General features: G+C 49.4%; 1 protein-coding gene across 4 annotated transcripts in view; it reads right to left on the bottom strand.

Annotated features, from left to right (window-relative positions):
- FAH (fumarylacetoacetate hydrolase) overlaps positions 1–19259 on the bottom strand; it is a 34517-nt gene extending 15258 nt beyond the window's left edge. Inside the window, exons 1-8 of one of the 4 annotated variants that reach the window (XM_016927080.4) lie at positions 19241–19259; positions 18220–18329; positions 13173–13283; positions 11467–11588; positions 10863–10912; positions 8990–9080; positions 3161–3258; positions 2992–3044 (exon numbers count right to left, since the gene is read on the bottom strand). In XM_016927080.4, coding sequence (XP_016782569.1) covers positions 2992–3044; positions 3161–3258; positions 8990–9080; positions 10863–10912; positions 11467–11588; positions 13173–13283; positions 18220–18300 — 606 coding nt within the window. In that variant the 5' untranslated portion in view covers positions 18301–18329; positions 19241–19259. 4 annotated transcript variants of the gene reach the window in all.
- Between the last annotated feature and the right edge of the window lie 290 nt (positions 19260–19549).

The raw sequence follows: 19549 nt of genomic DNA, 5'->3' as shown, positions 1-19549 counted from the left end.
GCTGCATAGTATTCCATGGTGTATATGTGCCACATTTTCTTAATCCAGTCTGTTGTGGGGTGGGGGGAGGAGGGAGGGATAGCATTAGGAGATATACCTAATGCTAAATGATGACTTCATGGGTGCAGCAAGCCAACATGGCACATGTATACATATGTAACAAACCTGCACGTTGTGCACATGTACGCTAAAACTTAAAGTATAATAATAATAAAATTTAAAAATAAAAATAAAAAATAAAACTAAATTTTTTTAATGAAAAACCAAAAGACTGCCTCCTTCATGCAGCAAATAGTACCAGAGAGAGCACACCCCACAGCCTCTAACCCCTATCCATCATCCCACTACCTCTAAAGAAAAACAGCACCAACGTGATGTCCATGAACCAACAGACTAGCCAGGCATCATTAGAAAGAAAAATTTGGGAAAATCTCTTTGAAAAACATAGACTCAGCCATGACATTTGCAAAACTTAGTCACCATCTTATTTGTTCTGTGACAATAGTTAAACATTGCAAATTTTTCATCAAGATGAAAAAAAGAACCCAAAAGCACTATCTTATGGAGAATCCCATGACTTTCAGTCCAGGCGACCTGGGTTCTCTGCCCCAACCATTTCTCCACATGCTGACTCTCTGTCTTTTCTCTCTCCCTCTCAACAGGTGAAGCGTCTGCCTGCAGAGTCCTTAGTTCTCCCAGACAGAAGACCGTGGCCCCAAACCAGGGCTCAGATGCCCTGCTCTGATGAATCTCAGCTGGGGGTCCTCCTCCCGAAGTCTCACATAGTACCCTTGCTAAGGCAGGAGGAGGCAGAGGGCTGGCAGGGAATGCCCTGCTATCCACAGGCTATTTGGCAGTGCCCACTCATTTCCCTCCTCTGGACTGAATCCAGAGAAATCACAGGGAAGCCCAGGAGAGAGAGGGAGCTCCAGAAAAGCAGATGGGCCTTTCAGCCTGCCTCCACCAATCAGAGCTTCCCACTGCCTCAGCCTGACTCGGTGGCCCCATGACAGCTTCTTCTACACCATCAGTGATGAGGCACTCAGAGCTTCCTGAGGCAACGCCTAAAACTGTAGGTGCTGACTATGGGAAAGCCCCCTCCAACTGCCTGTCTGCATTTCCCACACGGAGACTGACTCCAACCTTGGGCATCAGACAACCCAGCAGATGCTGAAGACCCTGCCAGGTCCCTGGAGCGCTGCCTCCCCCAGGTCAGCTCCTCCTTTCCATCACTTTCCTGGTCCCCTCACCTTGGGGGCTGCCCAGATTTCAGTGTCCCCTCTGAAAAATGGGCAGCATGAGGGATCCTCAGGTGGTGGGACCGACTGTACCAACATCAACATCCAGGTTGTGATAGAGCACCATGGTTACGAAGGATGTTGCCACTGGGGGAGACTGTGTGAAGGGTATTGGGATCTCTGTACTATTTCTCACAACTGCATGTGAGTCTACAATGACCTCAAAATAAAAAGTTTAATTTAAAAAAGTGTGCAGCCCTGGCCGAGCGCGGTGGCTCATGCCTGTAATCCAAGCACTTTGGGAGGCCGAGGCAGGCGGATCACAAGGTCAGGAGATCGAGACCATCGTGGCTAACATGGTGAAACCCTGTCTCTACTGAAAATACAAAAAATTAGCCAGGCGTGGTGGCAGGTGCCTGTGGTCCCAGCTATTCGGGAGGCTGAGACAGGAGAATGGTGTGAACCCAGGAGGCGGAGCTTGCAGTGAGCTGAGATAGTGCCACTGCACTCCAGCCTGGGTGACAGAGACTCCATCTCAGAAAAACAAAACAAAAAACAAATAAAAAAGTATGCAGCCTAAAGTGACCACAGTTCTGAGGTTGTATGGGCCCAGCCATGGGGCTGATACACTTGACTCTTGTCACTTGTGGTAATTATTATTTTTGGGTTTTTGTTTTTTGTTTTGAGACAGAGTCTCGCTCTGTCACCAAGGCTGGAGTGTAGTGGCGCGATCTCAGCTCACTGCAACCTCCGCCTCCTCAGTTCAAGCAATTCTCCTGCCCCAGCCTCCCAAGTAACTGGGATTACAGGCACCCACCACCATCCCCAGCTAATTTTTGTATCTTTAGTAGAGACGGGGTTTCACCATGTTGGCCAGGCTGGTATTGAACTCCTGACCTCAGGTGATCCATCCACCTCAGCCTCCCAAAGTGCTGGGATTACAGGTGTGAGCCGCCACACCCGGCCAGGTAATTATTTTTTATAAAGTCACCATGAACACAGAATTAGCAAATATAGAATGACTGTTCCTAGAGGAAACACAGGATTAGGTTCCTACAAGCCTTTGGTCAGAAAATTTTTATCAACTAATCAAAACCTAACTATATAACCTTGTTTTATGTGTGTTTCTGCTTAAAAATGCTTTATGTAATATATTTTGTTGCTTCATGAACATTGAGCTGAGGCAGCAGCACTGTAACTTGCCTGAACAAAGCTTACTAACACACATATTCTCTCCATAAGGCACATCACAGTCTTCCTGTGCTAGGGACACTAGACGGCACTTTAGCACTGCGCTTGGGGCCATTATAAAAAAACAATGAAACAGCCAAAAAAGCACAGATATGCAAAAAACATGGCACCGAACAGACTACAAAGGACACATGTTTACAGCATGAGCTGAGACAAGAAGGCAGAGTAACACCTTGTCCAGCCTCACCTAGGAACATGCTCACCAGGCAGCTCAAACGTTTCACTGCTCTGCGCATGTCCACACATGCCCACAAAAGCTCTGTGAATATTAATTCTGGACTTACAAATAAATGTTAGCAAGTAGTTGTGAATTCTCAAATACAGAATCTGCAAGTAATAAGGATCAACTGTCCTTCTGATGGCCAGGTGGGGACACAGAGCGGCTGCCGATGTGGCTGAAGAGGAGAGGAGTGGGCGGCTCATGGTGCGGGAAGCCATCCCAGAGGGCTCTCCTGCCGGGTGTCTATAGATCCCACGGCAATAAAACACCAAGCTCACTTACCATTTCCAGCTCCATGTCCAAGAGCTTGCAGGCACCATATACGGGAGGCTTAGCTGGAATAACACCAGAAAAAAAAAAAAAAAAGGGTGCTGTGAGTGAGGCCACAGAACTCTCTGTGTGGGAACAGAAAGCTGGGCACCAGCAAGGCCTGGACGCTGGGGTCACTTACAGTCATCAGGTTTCATCTGTCCCATGGGCCTTCGGATTGGGGTGCCAGACACCACGACAGAGGAGGCACGGCCATGGTAGCCCAATGGTAAGTGCAGCCTGAGAAAGGAAGGCAAGAGAATGCAGGGCATCAGAACTGTTATATGTTGTCAATTAACTTTAAAAACTTCAAAAACTAGAAACAAAGAGTGGCCATATACACATGGCTCAAAAATCAAAAGGTGCTTACAAGTTTCCATCCACAGATGAATGGATAAACAAACTGTGGTACATACATACAGTTCAATATTACTCAGCCTCAAAAAGGAAGAAAATTCTGGGCTGGGCGCAGTGGCTCGCGCCTGTAATCCCAGCACTTTGGGAGGCTGAGGTGGGCAGATCACATGAGGCCAGGAGTTCGAGAACAGCCTGGGTAACATGGTGAAACCCCGTCTTTACTAAAAATACAAAAATTAGCCAGGCATAGTGGTGCACGCCTGTAGTCCCAGCTACTCGGCAGGCTGAGGCAGGAGAATCGCTTGAACCTGAGAGGTGGAGGTTGCAATGAACCGAGATCACACCACTGCACTCCAGCCCAGGCAACAGAGCAAGACTCCATCTCAAAAAATAAAAATAAAAAAGATACAGCCATGTCCTAACTCCCAGAGTCTTTATACATGTAATCAAGTTAAGAATCTTGAGACACGATCATCCTGAATTATCCAGGTGGGCCCTAAATCCAATTAGAAATGTCCTTATAAGAGACAGAAGAGAAGAGAAGATGTAGAAAGGAGGAGAAGGCCACGTGAAGACAGAGGCAGAGACTGGAGTGATGCAGCCACAAGGAACGCCTGCAGCCCCCAGAAGCTGGAAGCAGCAAGGACAAGGATGGTCCTAGAAGCTTCAGGAGGAGATGGCCCTGCTGACACCTTGATTGCAGACTTATGGCCTCCAGAACTGAGGGGATAAATTCCTGTTGTTGTGGCTTTTTCTTACAGCAGCCCCAGGAAATGGATACAGACCCATACCACACCTCACACATAAAAGGAAATCCAGATGGATTCAAGATCTAAATGTACAAACAAAGGCTATTACAGACACTAGAAAAAAAAAAAACACAAAAACACAAAAAACTTCCAAATTCTTGGGGTGGAGAAGGCCTTTCTAAACATTACACTAAAGTAAATGCCATAAGGAAAATGATTGGCATGCCTGACTTTATGAAAATGCAAAACTCTAGGCCGGGCACGGTGGCTCACGCCTGTAATCCCAGCACTTTGGGAGGCCGAGGCGGGCGGATCACAAGGTCAGGAGATCGAGACCATCCTGGCTAACAGGTGAAACCCTGTCTCTACTAAAAATACAAAAAATTAGGCGGGCGTGGTGGCAGGCACCTGTGGTCCCAGCTACTCGGGAGGCTGAGGCAGGAGAGTGGCGTGAACCTGGGAGGCGAAGCTTGCAGTGAGCCGAGATGGTGCCACTGCACTCTAGCCATGGTGACAGAGCAAGACTCTGTCTCAAAAAAAAGAAAAAGAAAATGCAAAACTCTGTATCTAGAAAGACTGGCAAACAAAGAAAAAAGATAACATACTGGGAGAAAATATTTGCAATGCATTGCAACAAAGGGTTAATTTCTATCACCTATAAAACACTCTTGTAAACTAATAATAGAGAAATGACTGTATATATAAACTGGCAAAGTATGCAAAAACATCTGTGAAAAAATATATAAGAAGGCCGGGCATGGTGGCTCATGCCTATAACCCCAGCACTTTGTGGGGCTAAGGCAGGCCAAGGTGGGCTGATCACTTGAGTCCAGGAGTTTGGGACCAGCCTGATCAACATGGCGAAAACCCATCTCTACAAAAAATACAAAAATTAGCCAGGCATGGTGGTGTGCACCTTTAATCCCAGCTACTTAGGGGGCTGAGGCAGGAGGATGGCTTCACCTGGGAGGTCAAGGCTGCAGTGAGCCAAGGTCATGCCACTGCACTCCAGCCTGGGTGACCAAGTAAGACCCAGTTTCAAAAAAAAAAGAGAAAGAAAATATATGTATGACACCGATTAACAGTTTTGTCTCTGGAGAAGGGAACTGGATGGTGGCCCATAGGTGGTTGAGTTCTGTTTTTTTCATTGTTTACCCTTGAGTACCTTTTGAATTCTCAACCATGTATATATATATTGACTGTTTTTGTTGCTTTTAATTTTTTAAATGTTTGATAAATTATTTTGCAATATTTATGATATACAAAAACATGTAGTAACACAAGTCACCATGCACCGCCAAGGAGCTAAAGAAATAACAGTTCACTTATCCAGTCCAATGCATCCTTGGGATCCCTCCCTGGTCTCACTCTCCTTCCCTCCCTTCCTGCCCCTCACCCTAGAGGAAACCAGCATGGTCCTCATTTCCCTATATTTCTATACACTTTTATTACTGTACCTTCTTTTTTTTTTGGTGGGGGGTGGGGTTTGAGACAGAGTCTCGCTCTGTCGCCCAGGCTGGAGTGCAGTGGTGTGATCTCAGCTCACTGCAACCTCCACCTCCAAGGTTCAAGTGATTCTCCTGCCTTAGCCTCCCAAGTAGCCGGGACTACAGGCGCCCGCCACCACACCCAGCTAATTTTTTTTTTTTTTTTTTGAGATGGAGTCTCGCTCTGTCACCCAGGTTGGAGTGCAATGGCACAACCTCAGCTCACTGCAACCTCCGCCTCCCAGGTTCAAGTGATTCTTCTGCCTCAGCCTCCCAAGTAGCTGAAATTACAGGCACCCGCCATCATGCCCAGCAAATTTTTGTACTTTTGTAGAGATAGGGTTTCACCATGTTGGCCAGGCTGGTCTCAAACTCCTGACCTCAGGTGATCCGCCCGTCTCGGCCTCCCAAAGTTCTGGGATTACAGGCGTGAGCCACCACGCCCGGCCGCTAATTTTTGTATTTTTAGTAGAGACAGGGTTTCACCATATTGGCCAGGCTGGTCTCAAACTCCTGACCTTGTGATCCACCCACCTCAGCCTCCCAAAGTGCTGGGATTACAGATGTGAGCCACCGCGCCCAGCCCTACTGTACTGTATTTTCGTATCTTTTTATAAAAATGCTATTTTACTGTGTAATTGTCTTGTATTACCTACCCCAAAAAACTTATTTTGTAAAAGACTGAGATAGATTTAAACTTATCTACATGGAGATATGTCAATGATGTCAATGAAGAAGTAAAAAAAGCAAATTTCAGCATGGCCTCGTTTTGTTAACTAAAGAAATAAAATGCATATGTATGCGTGCATACGTGTGGTCATGCATATGTAACCTGGAGCAAAGTACAGGAAGCGGCACATCCAACTTGTTCAAAGTAGTTGCCTCTGGTGAGTGGCTGAGGAAGAGCTCCCTTTTTTACCCACTTTGGTTCCTTTATTGGATTAAATTATAAAATTCCATTGCATGCAATTACATGGCATGTAATAATTCAAACAATTCAGATGAAAAAAAGGAGTTAGTAGTTTCTCCCCATCCGGCCACTCCCCTGAGGAAAGCAATGTTAATCTGGAGTCTAATATTTTTTGCCTTTCTCTATGCTCATACCGGCCTATGGAAATAATGTATGCATAAGTGTGTGTGTGTGCATGTGTACGTGTGTGTGTGTGTGTGTGTGTGTGTGTTAAGCTGAAAAATAGCCCTCCAAAAGATATCCAGATCCTAATCCTTGGAGCCTGTCGATATTATTACATGGCAAAAAGGGTTTTGCAGGTGTGATTAAGTTAGGGATCTTGAGATAGGGATACTCTCCCTGGTTATTTGAGTGAACGCTAAATGTAATCACAAGGGTCCTTATAGACAGAGGCAAGGTCAAAGGAGGAAGTAGGAAATGTAACAGCAGAAGCAAGTGGTTGGAGTGATATGAGGAAGGGGTCAAAAGGCAAGGGATACAGGCAACCTCTAAAGCTGAAAAGTCAAAGAAATGGGTTCTCTCCTAGAGCCTCCAGAAGGAACCAGCCCTGCTGACACCTTGACTTTAGCCAGTGAGACTGATTTTCGACTTCTGGCCTCCAGAACTAGAAGAGAATATATTTGTGTTTTAAGCCACCAAGTTTGTGGTAATTTGTTACAGCAGCAACAGAAAACTAATACAGTGTGTATGTACATATATATTTTTTGTGCTTTTTTTAATAAAAGTGAGACACACTTTACCTAATTGCCTATGGTTTACCTATTTCACTTAACACAGATCAATGCACATCTCTCTTGATCTAAATCTTTCACTAGCTGCAAAACATTTCATATTGTGAATAGACCAATTTTTCAACCATTCCTCCACTGATAAGCATTCAAATTACTTCCAGTTCTGGGCCACTAGAAACTCTGCTAATTAACATCCTTGCTCTTGGATACAACCCACTGGTGCTTTTATTTCTGTAGGATAGATGCATGAAAGTGAGCATTGCAGGTCAAAGAGTAGACACATTTTTAATTGTAAATGTTTACTTTACATATTTTCTGTAGTATTTGGGTTAATTCCAGTAAATATATGTTACCTTTATAATAAAGACTATGTACATAAAGCTAAAAAGTCACAGCTGCGGGCCATCTTGCATCAAACATGGCTAGAGAAGGCCTGTTTGCTCTTATTCTGCAGAAGGACATGGGGCAAGGATGGCTGCGGCCCCCACACTCGGTTTCAGACACAGTCAACACTCATTTCCCAGGTCCCGGCTCTCCTCTCACTTCCTGGTGCCCCTGCCCTTTGGCCACTGGGATCCTGGCACACAGGTGACAGCCAGCTCTTCTGGGGCTGGGCAGTCCACTGAGTCATCACTGCCAAGGACACTCATATAGACACTCAACCCATCAGATAGACAAGTTGAAGCTGGCTGGGGACAAATACAGCCTGGAGCCTGTACAATGCAAGATTCTCAAATATTTGCCCATCTCACGTGGGAGCCTGGAACCTGGAGCCTGGGTTCTGGTCTCAGATTCACCCCTGCCTTGTTCTGCAACCTTGGCCTTGTTGCTCATCATCTCTGGCTTGGAACTGCTCTGTCTCCCTTTCTTTCTTCCTCATCTTGGTTCTAACAGACCCTCCCCTCATGGCATAGCCTACTGGAGACACTCACTCGCGAGAGAGTAAAGCCCCGTCCCTAACCCAGCTCCTGTGTGTGACTGATGGCACTGGGGCCTGGAGTGTATGCCTGCCACTGAGTCCAGGCCCTCTTCAGTTCCAAGGAACCATCACATCCAGGGGACAACACAGAACAAAGGGCAAGGATCCCAGCTCTGCATCCTCAGCTTGGTCAATGGCCTGATCTGGGGGCTGGGAGACAGGCTGTGGCCCTGTTGTGCTCAGGCAAGTTGATCCTTCTCTGAGCCCATTTTCCTGTCTGTAAAATGGGGCTTACAATCATGGCCTTGTGACATCACAGAACTACTACGAGGATCAAACAAATGAATGAAACCAATCACATGTTGAGGAATATACAGCACTGGGCACATTTGAGGATTCTCATTTATCAGAAAATGTAAGTATGGAGCATGCTAGAGTCTAAGACTTGCCCATAGTACAATAATACACAGCTTATAAATGAAAGACTCCAGAAGGAGCATAGGGATTAAGGGAATCTAATTCCAACCCCTGCTGTCCAAAGAAGTTTAAGGGACTTGCCCTTCGATCCCACAGCAAGTCCTAAGCCAAGCTGAGCAGGAGACCAGAAGCTGAGACCACTGCCTCCAGAGGTTGCAACAACATCATAACTGCTTTTCCTCCCCAGTTTACTTTAAGAAGAACTTGGCAGCTCCTGAGACAAACATGCTGCTGGAAATGAAAGACTTTGAACTTATGCAAACATTTGGCCCAGTTCATACCAATTTGGCATCAATGCATTCTCCTTGTCCCTGAACATGATTCCGACGTTGGTAGCATGCTGCCGAGAGGAATAGAAGTCTGTGTAGTCTCCTGCAGAGGAAAGACCCAACAGATCCCATCAGCAACCCACATGCCTCAGGAAAAATGGACTGTTCCAAGCACTGGAGCCACGAGTGTGCACACAATACTGTTTACACATCCAGAGCTCAGCCTGCAGCCAGCAATGGCAGCACCAAATGCAATATAAAATATCCTCACTGAATATTTGTTTTTAGAGCCCTCAGCTGAGAAACAAATAAGAAATCAGGAGTCCAGACTTTCTGAAACTGACAGTGGAATGTGAACACCAAGTGGCTGATACCACCCCCCTTCTCAGGCTCCCCACTTTTACCACACACAACTGCCATTCCCGAGTTCCCACAGGCTCCCTCACCACGCCTATACTGATTGACTTCTCCCTTGTCCCTGTGTATTCAAATCCTGGCAACTCTTTGAGGCCCGCTCCTCCCTGAAGCCCTCCCTGCTCTCTCTAGCAGGATCTCTTCCCCCTCCAAATCCCCTCCCCTGAATCCTTCTGGGGCAGGCTTCGCTTCCCACTGGTGCTCCAGTTATGTGTGTGCACATCTTTGCTAGACTGTGGACATTCCAGGACAGCCCCAGCCCAGTCCTCATTTTCTTGGACTCTGCCCGAGTGCCAAGGACAAGGGCTTGCACACTGCAGATGCATATCAGTGCCTGTTGATTATGATGAACTGAACGGGCTGGCCAGCAAGCTGTAGGCATATCTACCATTCGGAGAATTAAAAATCTGAAAGAAAAACCAGTTGGGACAGTCTGCCTGTTTTATCTTCCTAAATGTCTCCTCAAAAAAAAAAATGCTGGATATTCATCAATACCAACAGCCTAGACTAGCAACAGTCATGGTGAAGGGTGAGGAGAGGAAGAAAAGTCCACAGGGCAGGTGGAGCCTTAGCTGCTGCTTCCCATCTTCAGTCCCAATGCACAGAAGTAATAGCTGAGAGATTTTTCAAAAGAATAAATCCATAACAAAAAAAAAAAAACAAGAAAGGGCACCATCAGTCAACCAGACATGATATCCCTGAAAGACATATGGTTTGCACAACAGCTGGTTTGCCAAAACATAGCACAGTCCCATGAGTGTATGAGAGTGGGGAGTGAGAGGGGCTGGGAGGAGGCAGGTGACTCGGCCCCTGTCCCCAACCCCATCCTCCAGTCAGCTTAGCCCAAGCAGCCCAGCAGCAAAGGACTCTCCCCGGACAGCAGGAGCTGTTCCAGAGAGGCAGTGTACCCCAGGGCAGGGTCAACAGGCCCCTCAGCTCACAGGTGCCCGGGTAGCCCAGCAGAGGAGACCTGTGCACAAGGAAGAGGGCTGTGCTTTGGGCCACAGGCTGAGCCAGCCTCTCTCTCTGCTTCAGGTTGAGAGTTTCAACAGCTCCAACTTCCTGAATGACACTCCAACCAGACATCCTGCCACGTGCTCAAACTGGGGCCCTTCATAGCCCTCTGGCCTCTATCCTCAAAACTGCTGACTCACGGACTGAGCTCAGAGAATTTGTCCCATAGCCTTTGGGGGAAGGAAAGCAATTTGCTGTGCAGGGAGCCATGCAGCTAGTCATGAACTTGAGCAGTCTGCAACTCACTACCTGAGGCAAGATAATAGCCTGAGTGAATGCCGGGCCTGGATGCTGGGAAAGGTCAGTGATGAGGAGGGGGTAACAGCCCCAGAGCCCCTCCTCCATCTCCCCCCACCAGCAGGGACCCTCCACACAGATGCAGAACCAAAGCACCTGGCCAGCCCTCTTGGCCCACGAAGCTGCTCCATTCTTGTCTTGGTGAAGAGACTGCACTCACCTATGGCGGCTGGAAGGTGCATCGTGGCAGAAGCCTGGGAGATGAATGCACTGAAACACAGAACCAGGGGCTTCAAAGTCAAGTAGGCAGCAAAGCGCGGTCCCACCCACAGGCTCAGCCTAGACCATCCCCAAGATTATCCACAATCTCCAGTGGGCACCTTCTGGCTGGCCTGGGGCCAGAGCTATGCTGAACCTTTCACAGCTGAGAGGACATCCACCCACTGAAGCCGTTTCTATATTCTACCCTAGGAAATGGGACTAGACAAGTGGAAACTCTTTCCTACTCTAGAAACCAGATGAGGTCACAGATGATGCTAATGAGGACAGCCTGAGTAAGAGAGAGGGCCAATGGGCCTGGCCTGGCCTAGCTTGGGCAGCTCCAGTCCAGGTGCCAAGGCAATCCCAGTCCTCCCAAAGCCCTCCCATCAATAGGCAGCTCAGGCAGGGGCTGGATGAGGGCAGGTCTGACTTGGCCACACTAAGGCTGCCAAGCCGTGACTCAGAATGGCACTGACAACCACACAGCCTTCATCTCCCCTGCTGCATCCCCTCATCTCCCCTGCTGCATCCCCTCATCCCCACTATGACCATGTGCTTCTCACCACTTCCGAAGTTCGGTGTCATCTCTGAGCCTGGCTTGGCTCACAGACAGCAAGTTCTGCAGGAACACTCTTGCCTCCTTCCAGGCAGCCTGACCCAGGCCCATGAAGCTGTTGAGTGTAGGCTAAGACCAAAACAGGGAGAAAGAAGATCAGGTACAGGAAAACCCAGGGAGTATCCCTCCTTCCAATGGAAGGCCAGCCAGCCTGCCAGCCCTTGCCACTTCTCTCCCGCTAACTCAAACTCTCAGGACATCTGCTCTTAGTTTTGTCATTTATTCATCAACCTGGAGAAAAGCATATCCTCTCTTGACGTTGCCTCAGGCCCTCGTGCACCTGCACACAATTGTCCAAGCCCAGGAGTTGCTACCTGGCACAGCAATTGTGCTAAGCTTGGCCCAGCCCACAGTTGAAGGTGGCCATGTTCTTCCAGTAGAGGCACACTCCAGTCTGCAGAGTGATCACAGCCTAAACTAATTCCTTTCACGTTAGTTAAGAAGAGGTTTTGGGCCAGGTGTGATGGCTCATGCCTGTAATCCCAGCACACTGGGAGGCCGAGGTGGAGGATCACTTGAGCCCAGGAGTTCAAGATCAGCCTGGGCAATATAGTGAGACTTCATCTCTATTAAAAAAAAAAAGTTGTTTTTTTTTTCCCATTCTGTCACCCAGGCTGGAGTGCACTGATGTGATCTCGGCTCACTGCAACCTCTGCTTCCCAGGTTCAAGCAGTTCTCCTGCCTCAGCCTCCCGAGTAGCTGGGATTACAGGCGTGCACTGCCACACCCAGCTAATTTTTGTATTTTTAGTAGAGAGGGGGTTTCACCATGTTGGCCAGGCTGGTCTCGAACTCCTGACCTCAAGTGATCTGCCCACATCGGCCTCCCAAAGTGCTGGGGTTACAGGCGTGAGCCGAGAAGTTTTTTAATTTAAAAAAAGAAGAGGTTTTATAGCCAGTGAGGCATAGCAGAAAAAGCCCTTGTAGGTTCTAAGAGTCAGAGTTCCAGTCCCAGCTCTGATACTTCTAGCTGTGCAGCTTGGGAAAACGATGTCTCATTCCAGAAGTTCAGGTCCCCATCTAGATGCTCCGGCCCCCATAGGAATTCCAATTCCTATGCCAGAGGGTGGTCAGGAGGATTGAAGGAGAGGATGTGTGCGAAGCTCCTGGCACACAAGAGGTACCCATAAATCCCACCCTCCTTCCTGACCCATGCAATGAGAAGATGCTACATCAAAGTAGATGACCATTTACAGGGAAGCAAATTCATGTCCATCCCATGTGAACATGTACTTCAGGCTGACTCCTCCGTGGCTGCTTCCACAGAACTGGAGGGCTAGGCTCGTAGCTCCCTCCCTTGGGGGCCCACACAGCCCTTGGACAGGCAGAGGCTCAAACAGCTTGACAAGAAAAGTAACCAGAGTTCCTGAAGAGCTTCATCTCATAGACAACTAGGAACGACCCAGGACTGCAGACACTGACACTTTTTTCACCTAGGAACTCGCCCTGAGGTGAGAAGCCACCCTGAATTGTCCCAAGGCCACCTCCTACCAGTTTGTCTGTCTCAAAACAACCCCAGCCTTATCCAAGTATAACCGCTGAGACCTCCGATGGCATTACCTCTATCAGAAATGGAATGCAAGGAGCATTCTCTTGTTGGCATCCACTGTAAGTGCCATTGAGGTCAGGGACAAGTCGTTTCACAATGTCCTACCTGATTGAAGACATCCTGGTGTTTGGAGAGGACAGGACCAGTAAAGAGGTGCTTGATGATGCTGAGGTCCAGGATCTGGTCGCCAATGGCCACACCTATCCTCGGTCTTGGCTAGGAGGAAGACGACACCGTCAGCACCAGAAAAAGCCCCTGGCTGGGCTTGGCTCATTTACTCAGAAAGCCTGTCTATTGAAGAGTCCACGGGTCCCCCTTTAGGTGGCCCTGTATGCAGAGCGGACTGAAGAACCATGTTCTCAGCATCCTGCCCCAGCTCCCTTGTGCCATCTCTGCTTCCAGAACTAAAAGGAAAAATAATCTGTGTTCCCTGAATGGGAAATAAATCAAATATCCCTTGGACGGGGGGAAGAGCAGTCAGCCTGGTCCTAGCCACTTAACCTGGGCAAAGACCCCTGCAAAGTTCCCTAGGCATTACATAAATGCCTCCAGTGATGAGGAGCTCACCACCTTACCAGGATGTTGGATTATTTTCCAGGTTTCTAGGCCTTGACTAGGGTAATTCAGTTGTGCGGTGGAGCATGAGTGCCCAACGCACAGTGCTGAGGGCCAGGTGGCTTGGATTAATGAGCTCTGTTGTAGCTCAAATGGAGGAGAGCTCGGGTTGTAAGGGAGCTGCAGGAAGCCAGACTGCTCAGAACATGCAAGGCAAGTTCCTTTCTGCACCACAAAATCCCAGCATCAACAAAGATGTCTTAAATATTTGTTAAGTCCTGGTCTTTGTCCCCACAACCCTGAGCTTTGCTCGTCAACAAGAACCCGAGGGCATGTTTGCAGACTCAACTTCCCAGGGCTCTGTCCTGAGCCAGGCTTCCAGCTCTCCTGAACCACCAGCTTGGCCATTTCAGTGCCAGCGAGCTTAGTGGTGGGATTATTGGCTGGCCTTATCTCCATTGGCTGCTCACTGGGGTGGGCTGAGAAAAGATGACCATTTCTCCATGCATGTCAGCTCTTGGAATCGGGGTAGACCAGAGCCATACTCCTCATCTGAGGTCCCAGCAGAGCCTACCCTAGAAGAGGCTGCCTGGAGAGCTTAGTTACTCATTCTCAGCCCCACTGCCAACTCCCTGGGCCTCAGTCTTCCCCTCCTGAAAATGGCAAATCTGCTTTAGGCAAAGAGCTGAACCACCTGAATCCAAGTGGCTTTCCATTCAGGGAATGTGCAGGGCAGACCCTTGGACCACATCTCTGACCCTGGTCCCCACACCCAGCTGAAGGCAAGAAGGAGTCACCACCAGTGAGCAACTTCCAAACTGGGGTCACAAGTGCAGCTGCCTGCTGCCTCAAATGCAAACAAAGCCTAGAAGCTTCAAACTTGTGCTTCAAACTATGACCTGAGGACCCAGAAAAAGTCTGAGAGAGTGAGTCCCTCTACTTTCAACCTTGGGAGTTATTTTCTTCAGCACAAAACTAGAGGGGGCTCACAAGTCAGATCCAGGATTCCTGGGCTCCAAGTCTGCTCCCTCATTCACCATCTTATCATCTTGGACAAGTCTCTGGGCCTCAGTTTCCCATCTGCAACTTGAGGGAAACAAACTAAGAAGGGAGACTGCATTTGTCTAACTTCAAGAGAATGAATGTGCATTGCCTCTGTTTTAAAATAGTTGGTCATATCTGATATAAAGTTGTCCAAAGGAAAGCATTACCCAACTCCCAGCCTGACATAGAGGGGGAAGCATGGGATTGGTGTGGGCAAAGGATTACCCAGGTGCCGAGGCAAGAGACCGAAGGCACAAACTGTAGCTATACTGCTATACAGTTGTAATACAAATTAGATATACAGATGATCATGGACAATTATCGATTATTAGTATAACATTATTAACCATTAGTTTTTAATATTACTCTTTATTGTACTACTAATATAACCTAGGAATAACCGGTGGGTATAGGGTCAGGTACTGAAGGGACATTGTGAGAAGTGACCTAGAAGGCAAGAGGTGAGCCCTGTCACACCCGCGTAAGGGCCGCTTGAGGGCTCCTTGGTCAAGCGGTAACGCCAGTGCCTGGGAAGGCACCCGTTACTTAGCAGACCACGAAAGGGAGTCTCCCTTTCCTTGGAGGAGTCAGGGAACACTCTGCTCCACCAGCTTCCTGTAGGAGGCTGGATATTACCCAGGCCTGCCCGCAGTCATCCGGAGGCCTAAACCCCTCCCTGTGGTGCTGTGCTTCAATGGTCACGCTCCTTGTCCACTTTCATGTTCCTCCTGTACTCCTGGTTCCTCTTTGAAGTTTGTAGTAGACAGTGGTAGAAGAAATAGCGAAAGTCTTAAAGTCTTTGAGCTTTCTTATAAGTGCATAGAAGAAAATGCTGACGTATGCTGCCTTCCCTCTCTGCTTTGGCTACCTTAGAGGGAAGAGCCCCCGTCCCATGATCACATGACTTGCTTGACCTTATCAATCACTTGGACGACTCGCCCTCCCTACCCTGCCCCCCTTGTCTTGTGTGCAATAAATATCAGTGTGCCCAGCCATTCGGGGCCACTACCGGTCTCTGTGTCTCAGTGGTAGTGGTCCCCCGGGCCCAGCTGTTCTCTCTTTATCTCTTTGTCTTGTGTCTTTATTTCTTACAATCTCCCATTTCCGCACACAGGGAGAACACCCGCTAAGCCCCGTAGGGCTGGACCTTACAGATTGGGAGGCTGACAGATGTGGGGATCAACCCCATATCTGCCTCTTACTGGCTGTGAGATCTGGAGCATGATGCTTTGCCTCTCTGGGCCTCAGTTTCCTCATCTGTAGAATGGGGACAATAACTTCACAGTAGGTTTATTGTGAGAATTTAATTAATATCTGTAAATCTCTCACCACAAGAACAGACACAGGGTAGACGCTATTCATGCCACAAACATTTAGAGAGCATCTTCTCAGTACCAGCATTACACAAAGGCTGCTGAGGTCCTGGGAACAGTGACGTGGTTCCTTCTCTCCAGAAGCAAAAGGAAACACAGGGTGTGGTGAGAGATAACCAAGGCTGGGCCGCAGCGGGGAGCTCATTCAGAGAGGGTGCTTAGGAGGTGACATTTAAGCTGAGTCCCAAAGAGTGAGAAGGGGCCAAGCATATAGAGAGCATTAGGACGAGTATTCCAGGCAGAAGGAACAACATGTGCTAAGGCCTGAAGGCAGGAAGCTGCTCTTAGCACATCTCAGAGACTCAAAGGCAGCCAATGTGGCTGGAGAGAGCAGAGGCCAGGAGGCAGCGGCACGGCCAGACCACGGGGACTTTAACAAGGCACCCGGCAAAACCAGCTCCACACTACTACAATCCCGTTCTCAGAGGCCACCACCCCTACCTTCACAGGGAGCACCCCTGTACACCTTACTAGTCCATGAGCAACCAGAAATGGAAGGAAGGCGTCTCCTGTGTCTTTGATGCCAACTCGGAGCCCGGGCAAAATCTGGACCAGAGTTGGGGTTCATAAGCATTCGCCGAATAAAAAAAAATGAATAAAGTGATGGCAGGATTCATTGTTATTCCACTCAAATTAGGAAAGGCTGACTGCTGACATGGGGGAAGGGAGGTTTTGCCTTGGCAACTAGTCTTGCCTGGCAAGGCAGCCATCACGGTTGGAATGTCCAATGCCTGCAGAGAAAGCTTCAGAAGAGGCCTGTTCAGCTGGAAGGCCAAAGGGCCAACTCTCCACCCCCAGCACTGTATCAGAGGACAGCGGAATGGGGCTCTCTCTTCCAGACATCTGTAGTGGCTGCCCTGCACATTCTGATGTTGAAACAGCGGGACATGGTGTCTGAAAACACCCAGCCACACTCTAACGGATATTAATTCGATTCCCCTGAGAAAGCAAGTCAGAGCTCCCTACTGGGGTGTGCCTGCCTCTCACAAATGTTTCTGTCTAATGGATTTGTGCTCCCAGCAAAGGTGAGGGAGGACACATCTGCCGAGGGCAAAGTGTTTGAGGAGGGCAGAGGGAGGGCTCTGTCTGCAGAAAGGTTGTTGGCCATCACAAGTTAAGATTTAATGTACCTCAGATTGTGTCCTCCAGGGGATTGAGTGTCCACTTTCTGTATCCTTGCAACATCTGGTCAGCCCGGCCAGATGTGAAACCACAAGTTGACCCTTCTAGACCAAAGCACTTACCGCAGACAGGCCCACAAAAGGCCAGCCACTTGCATCCAATGACAAGCCATGGGGGAAGGAGGGGACCCCACTTTCCAAGAAGAAGCCAACTGCCAGGCCCCTCGTTTAGCAAACATTTCCTGATTCTGGGGTTCTATGGCTTACAGAGCTGAATCAGGAGTTTACCTTTAAAGTTGGGAGCAGAAATCTAAGCCAAAAATATCATCAACAAATCCAAGGGAATCTGCTTTTCCAACCTAGGGACCCTCTTATTATCTATTTGCTGATAAACCCCCAGTTTTCAAATACTTCTTTCTACCAATCAGACTACACTGACTTAGTCAAAGTTTGTTTCCCTGCCCTCTTTCTTCTGATCAGTAGGGGAATGCCAGGGAGCCCACACCAGGAGCTGAAAGAATTTCAGCTATAGGCAGAGACACTTGCCATCTTAGATCTCACAACTCTAAGCCAAGAAACGCGCGTGCCCCTCTGACCTGCTACGCATACCGGGTTATCATTTCCCGGGTTCTAGGGTTAGGGGCTATCCAGCGAGATGAACCACCAGCCCTGACCTGGCCTCTTGGGCGAGAGAAACACACCGCAACCACCTCGGAGTAGGCAGCATGCCTGTGTGCTGCAGCTTCCGGTAACAGAATCCTGCTTGCTCTGCTTGTCTGGGAGAGTGACACGATTCATTTCATTTTGCATTTAATTCTCAGCAAACCTGCGGACAATGAGGCTGAAAAGTTAAACAACGTGCACAGCTAGAAAGTTACGAGGCGGGACTCGAGCCCATAGGCACTCTCACGGAACGAATCTTAAGAGAAAAGTGGCACAAGCCTCCATCCCGCCCCTCATTCCACTCCATTCCACTCCACTCCACTCCACTCCACTCCACTCCACTCCACTCCACTCCACTCCCTCCCCGCGCCCGGACGCCAAAGCCCCACTGCTCACGTCGCCTCTGGTCGAGAAGACGCCGTAGGGCAGGTTGTGGATGGGGAAGTCGGAATCCTCGGCCACCGGGATGAAGGACATGCTGGAGAGCACCCGGCACGGCTGCGGGCCTAAGGTGGCGTGCGGAGAGCAGGACTGAACTCGGCCGCTGTGGTCAGGCCCGGCCCCGCCCCCCTGCCCGCCCCCACGGCCTGTCCGGGTGACACAGCAGGGACCCCGGAGGCTCCTACCTGACTTTTGGTCTCACCGTGAACACCCCGCCCCCGAACCCCGAACCCTGCCCCTCCCCCTACCCTGACCCGCGCCAGCTCCAGGTCCTCCACAGTCTCGCCCGCCCTTCCAGAGCCCCGCCCCGCCCCTGGCCCCGCCCCCGTGAGCCTCAGATCCTCCAGTCTCTCCTCCCTCCCTGAGCCCCGCCCCTCCCCTTGCCCCGACCCCGCGAGCCCCAGGTCCTCCACAGTCTCACCCTCCCTCCTCTCGCCCCGCCCCTCCCCTCGCCCCGCCCTGCAAGCCCCAGGTCATCCAATCTCTCCCTCCCTCCCTGAGCCCCGCCCCTCCCCTGGCCCGGGTACCCGAGTCCCAGGCCCTCCAGTCTCGCCTCACTCCCCGAGCCCCGCCCCTCCCCTGGCCCCGCCCCCGTCCTGATCCCCGCCCTGTCCGCGAGTCCACGTCGGGGAGATCTGGTTCCAGCCCCCGCTCGGGGCAGCTAGCTGGTCCTACCGAGAGCAAACCCCAGCTTAGCATTTAAGGCTCTACCCTGCATGACTCCAGCCTCGCTCGCCCCGGCTGCTGCCCTGCTCTTCAGCTCAACAGAACTCTTGTCCGCTTCCTGGAAACACTTTCTCCCCAAGAGCTGCTCCCTGAGCTTCAGAAGAACACCCAGTCGCGTCCTTTCTGCCTTCATACCATGATGCTCCGTCCAGCTATGACACTTCCACTTGTATGTCAGAGAAGGGGACAGTTAGGCCTGTTTGGAAGGCTTCAATTAATGAGAATTAATATTCTAAAAAATATAACTCACCTGTTTCACATGCCAGTAGTAAAATGACGTTGACAAGATGCTCAACCTTGGACAAGTTACTTAAACTTTCTCTACCTCAGCTTCCTTCTCTGTATAATGTTGATGATAATAGTTCCTACTTCACAAAGTTGATATGAGAATGGAATGAATTAATATTTGTGAAGCACCTAGAATAGTGCCTGGCATATACAGGTTATGTGTGTGTGGAAAGAGAGAGAAGGGAGGGAAAAAGAGGAAAGGAGGGGAGGGGGATAAAGGAAAGGAAAGAAAAAAGAGAAATAGGAGAAGAGAGAGAGGGAGAAAGAAAAG

The sequence above is a fragment of the Pan troglodytes genome, chromosome 16 (genome assembly GCF_028858775.2).
Source record: "Pan troglodytes isolate AG18354 chromosome 16, NHGRI_mPanTro3-v2.0_pri, whole genome shotgun sequence".
NCBI classification, from domain to species: domain Eukaryota; kingdom Metazoa; phylum Chordata; class Mammalia; order Primates; family Hominidae; genus Pan; species Pan troglodytes.
Note: the sequence above shows the minus strand (reverse complement) of the source record. Positions and strands in the feature narration are given on the sequence as shown.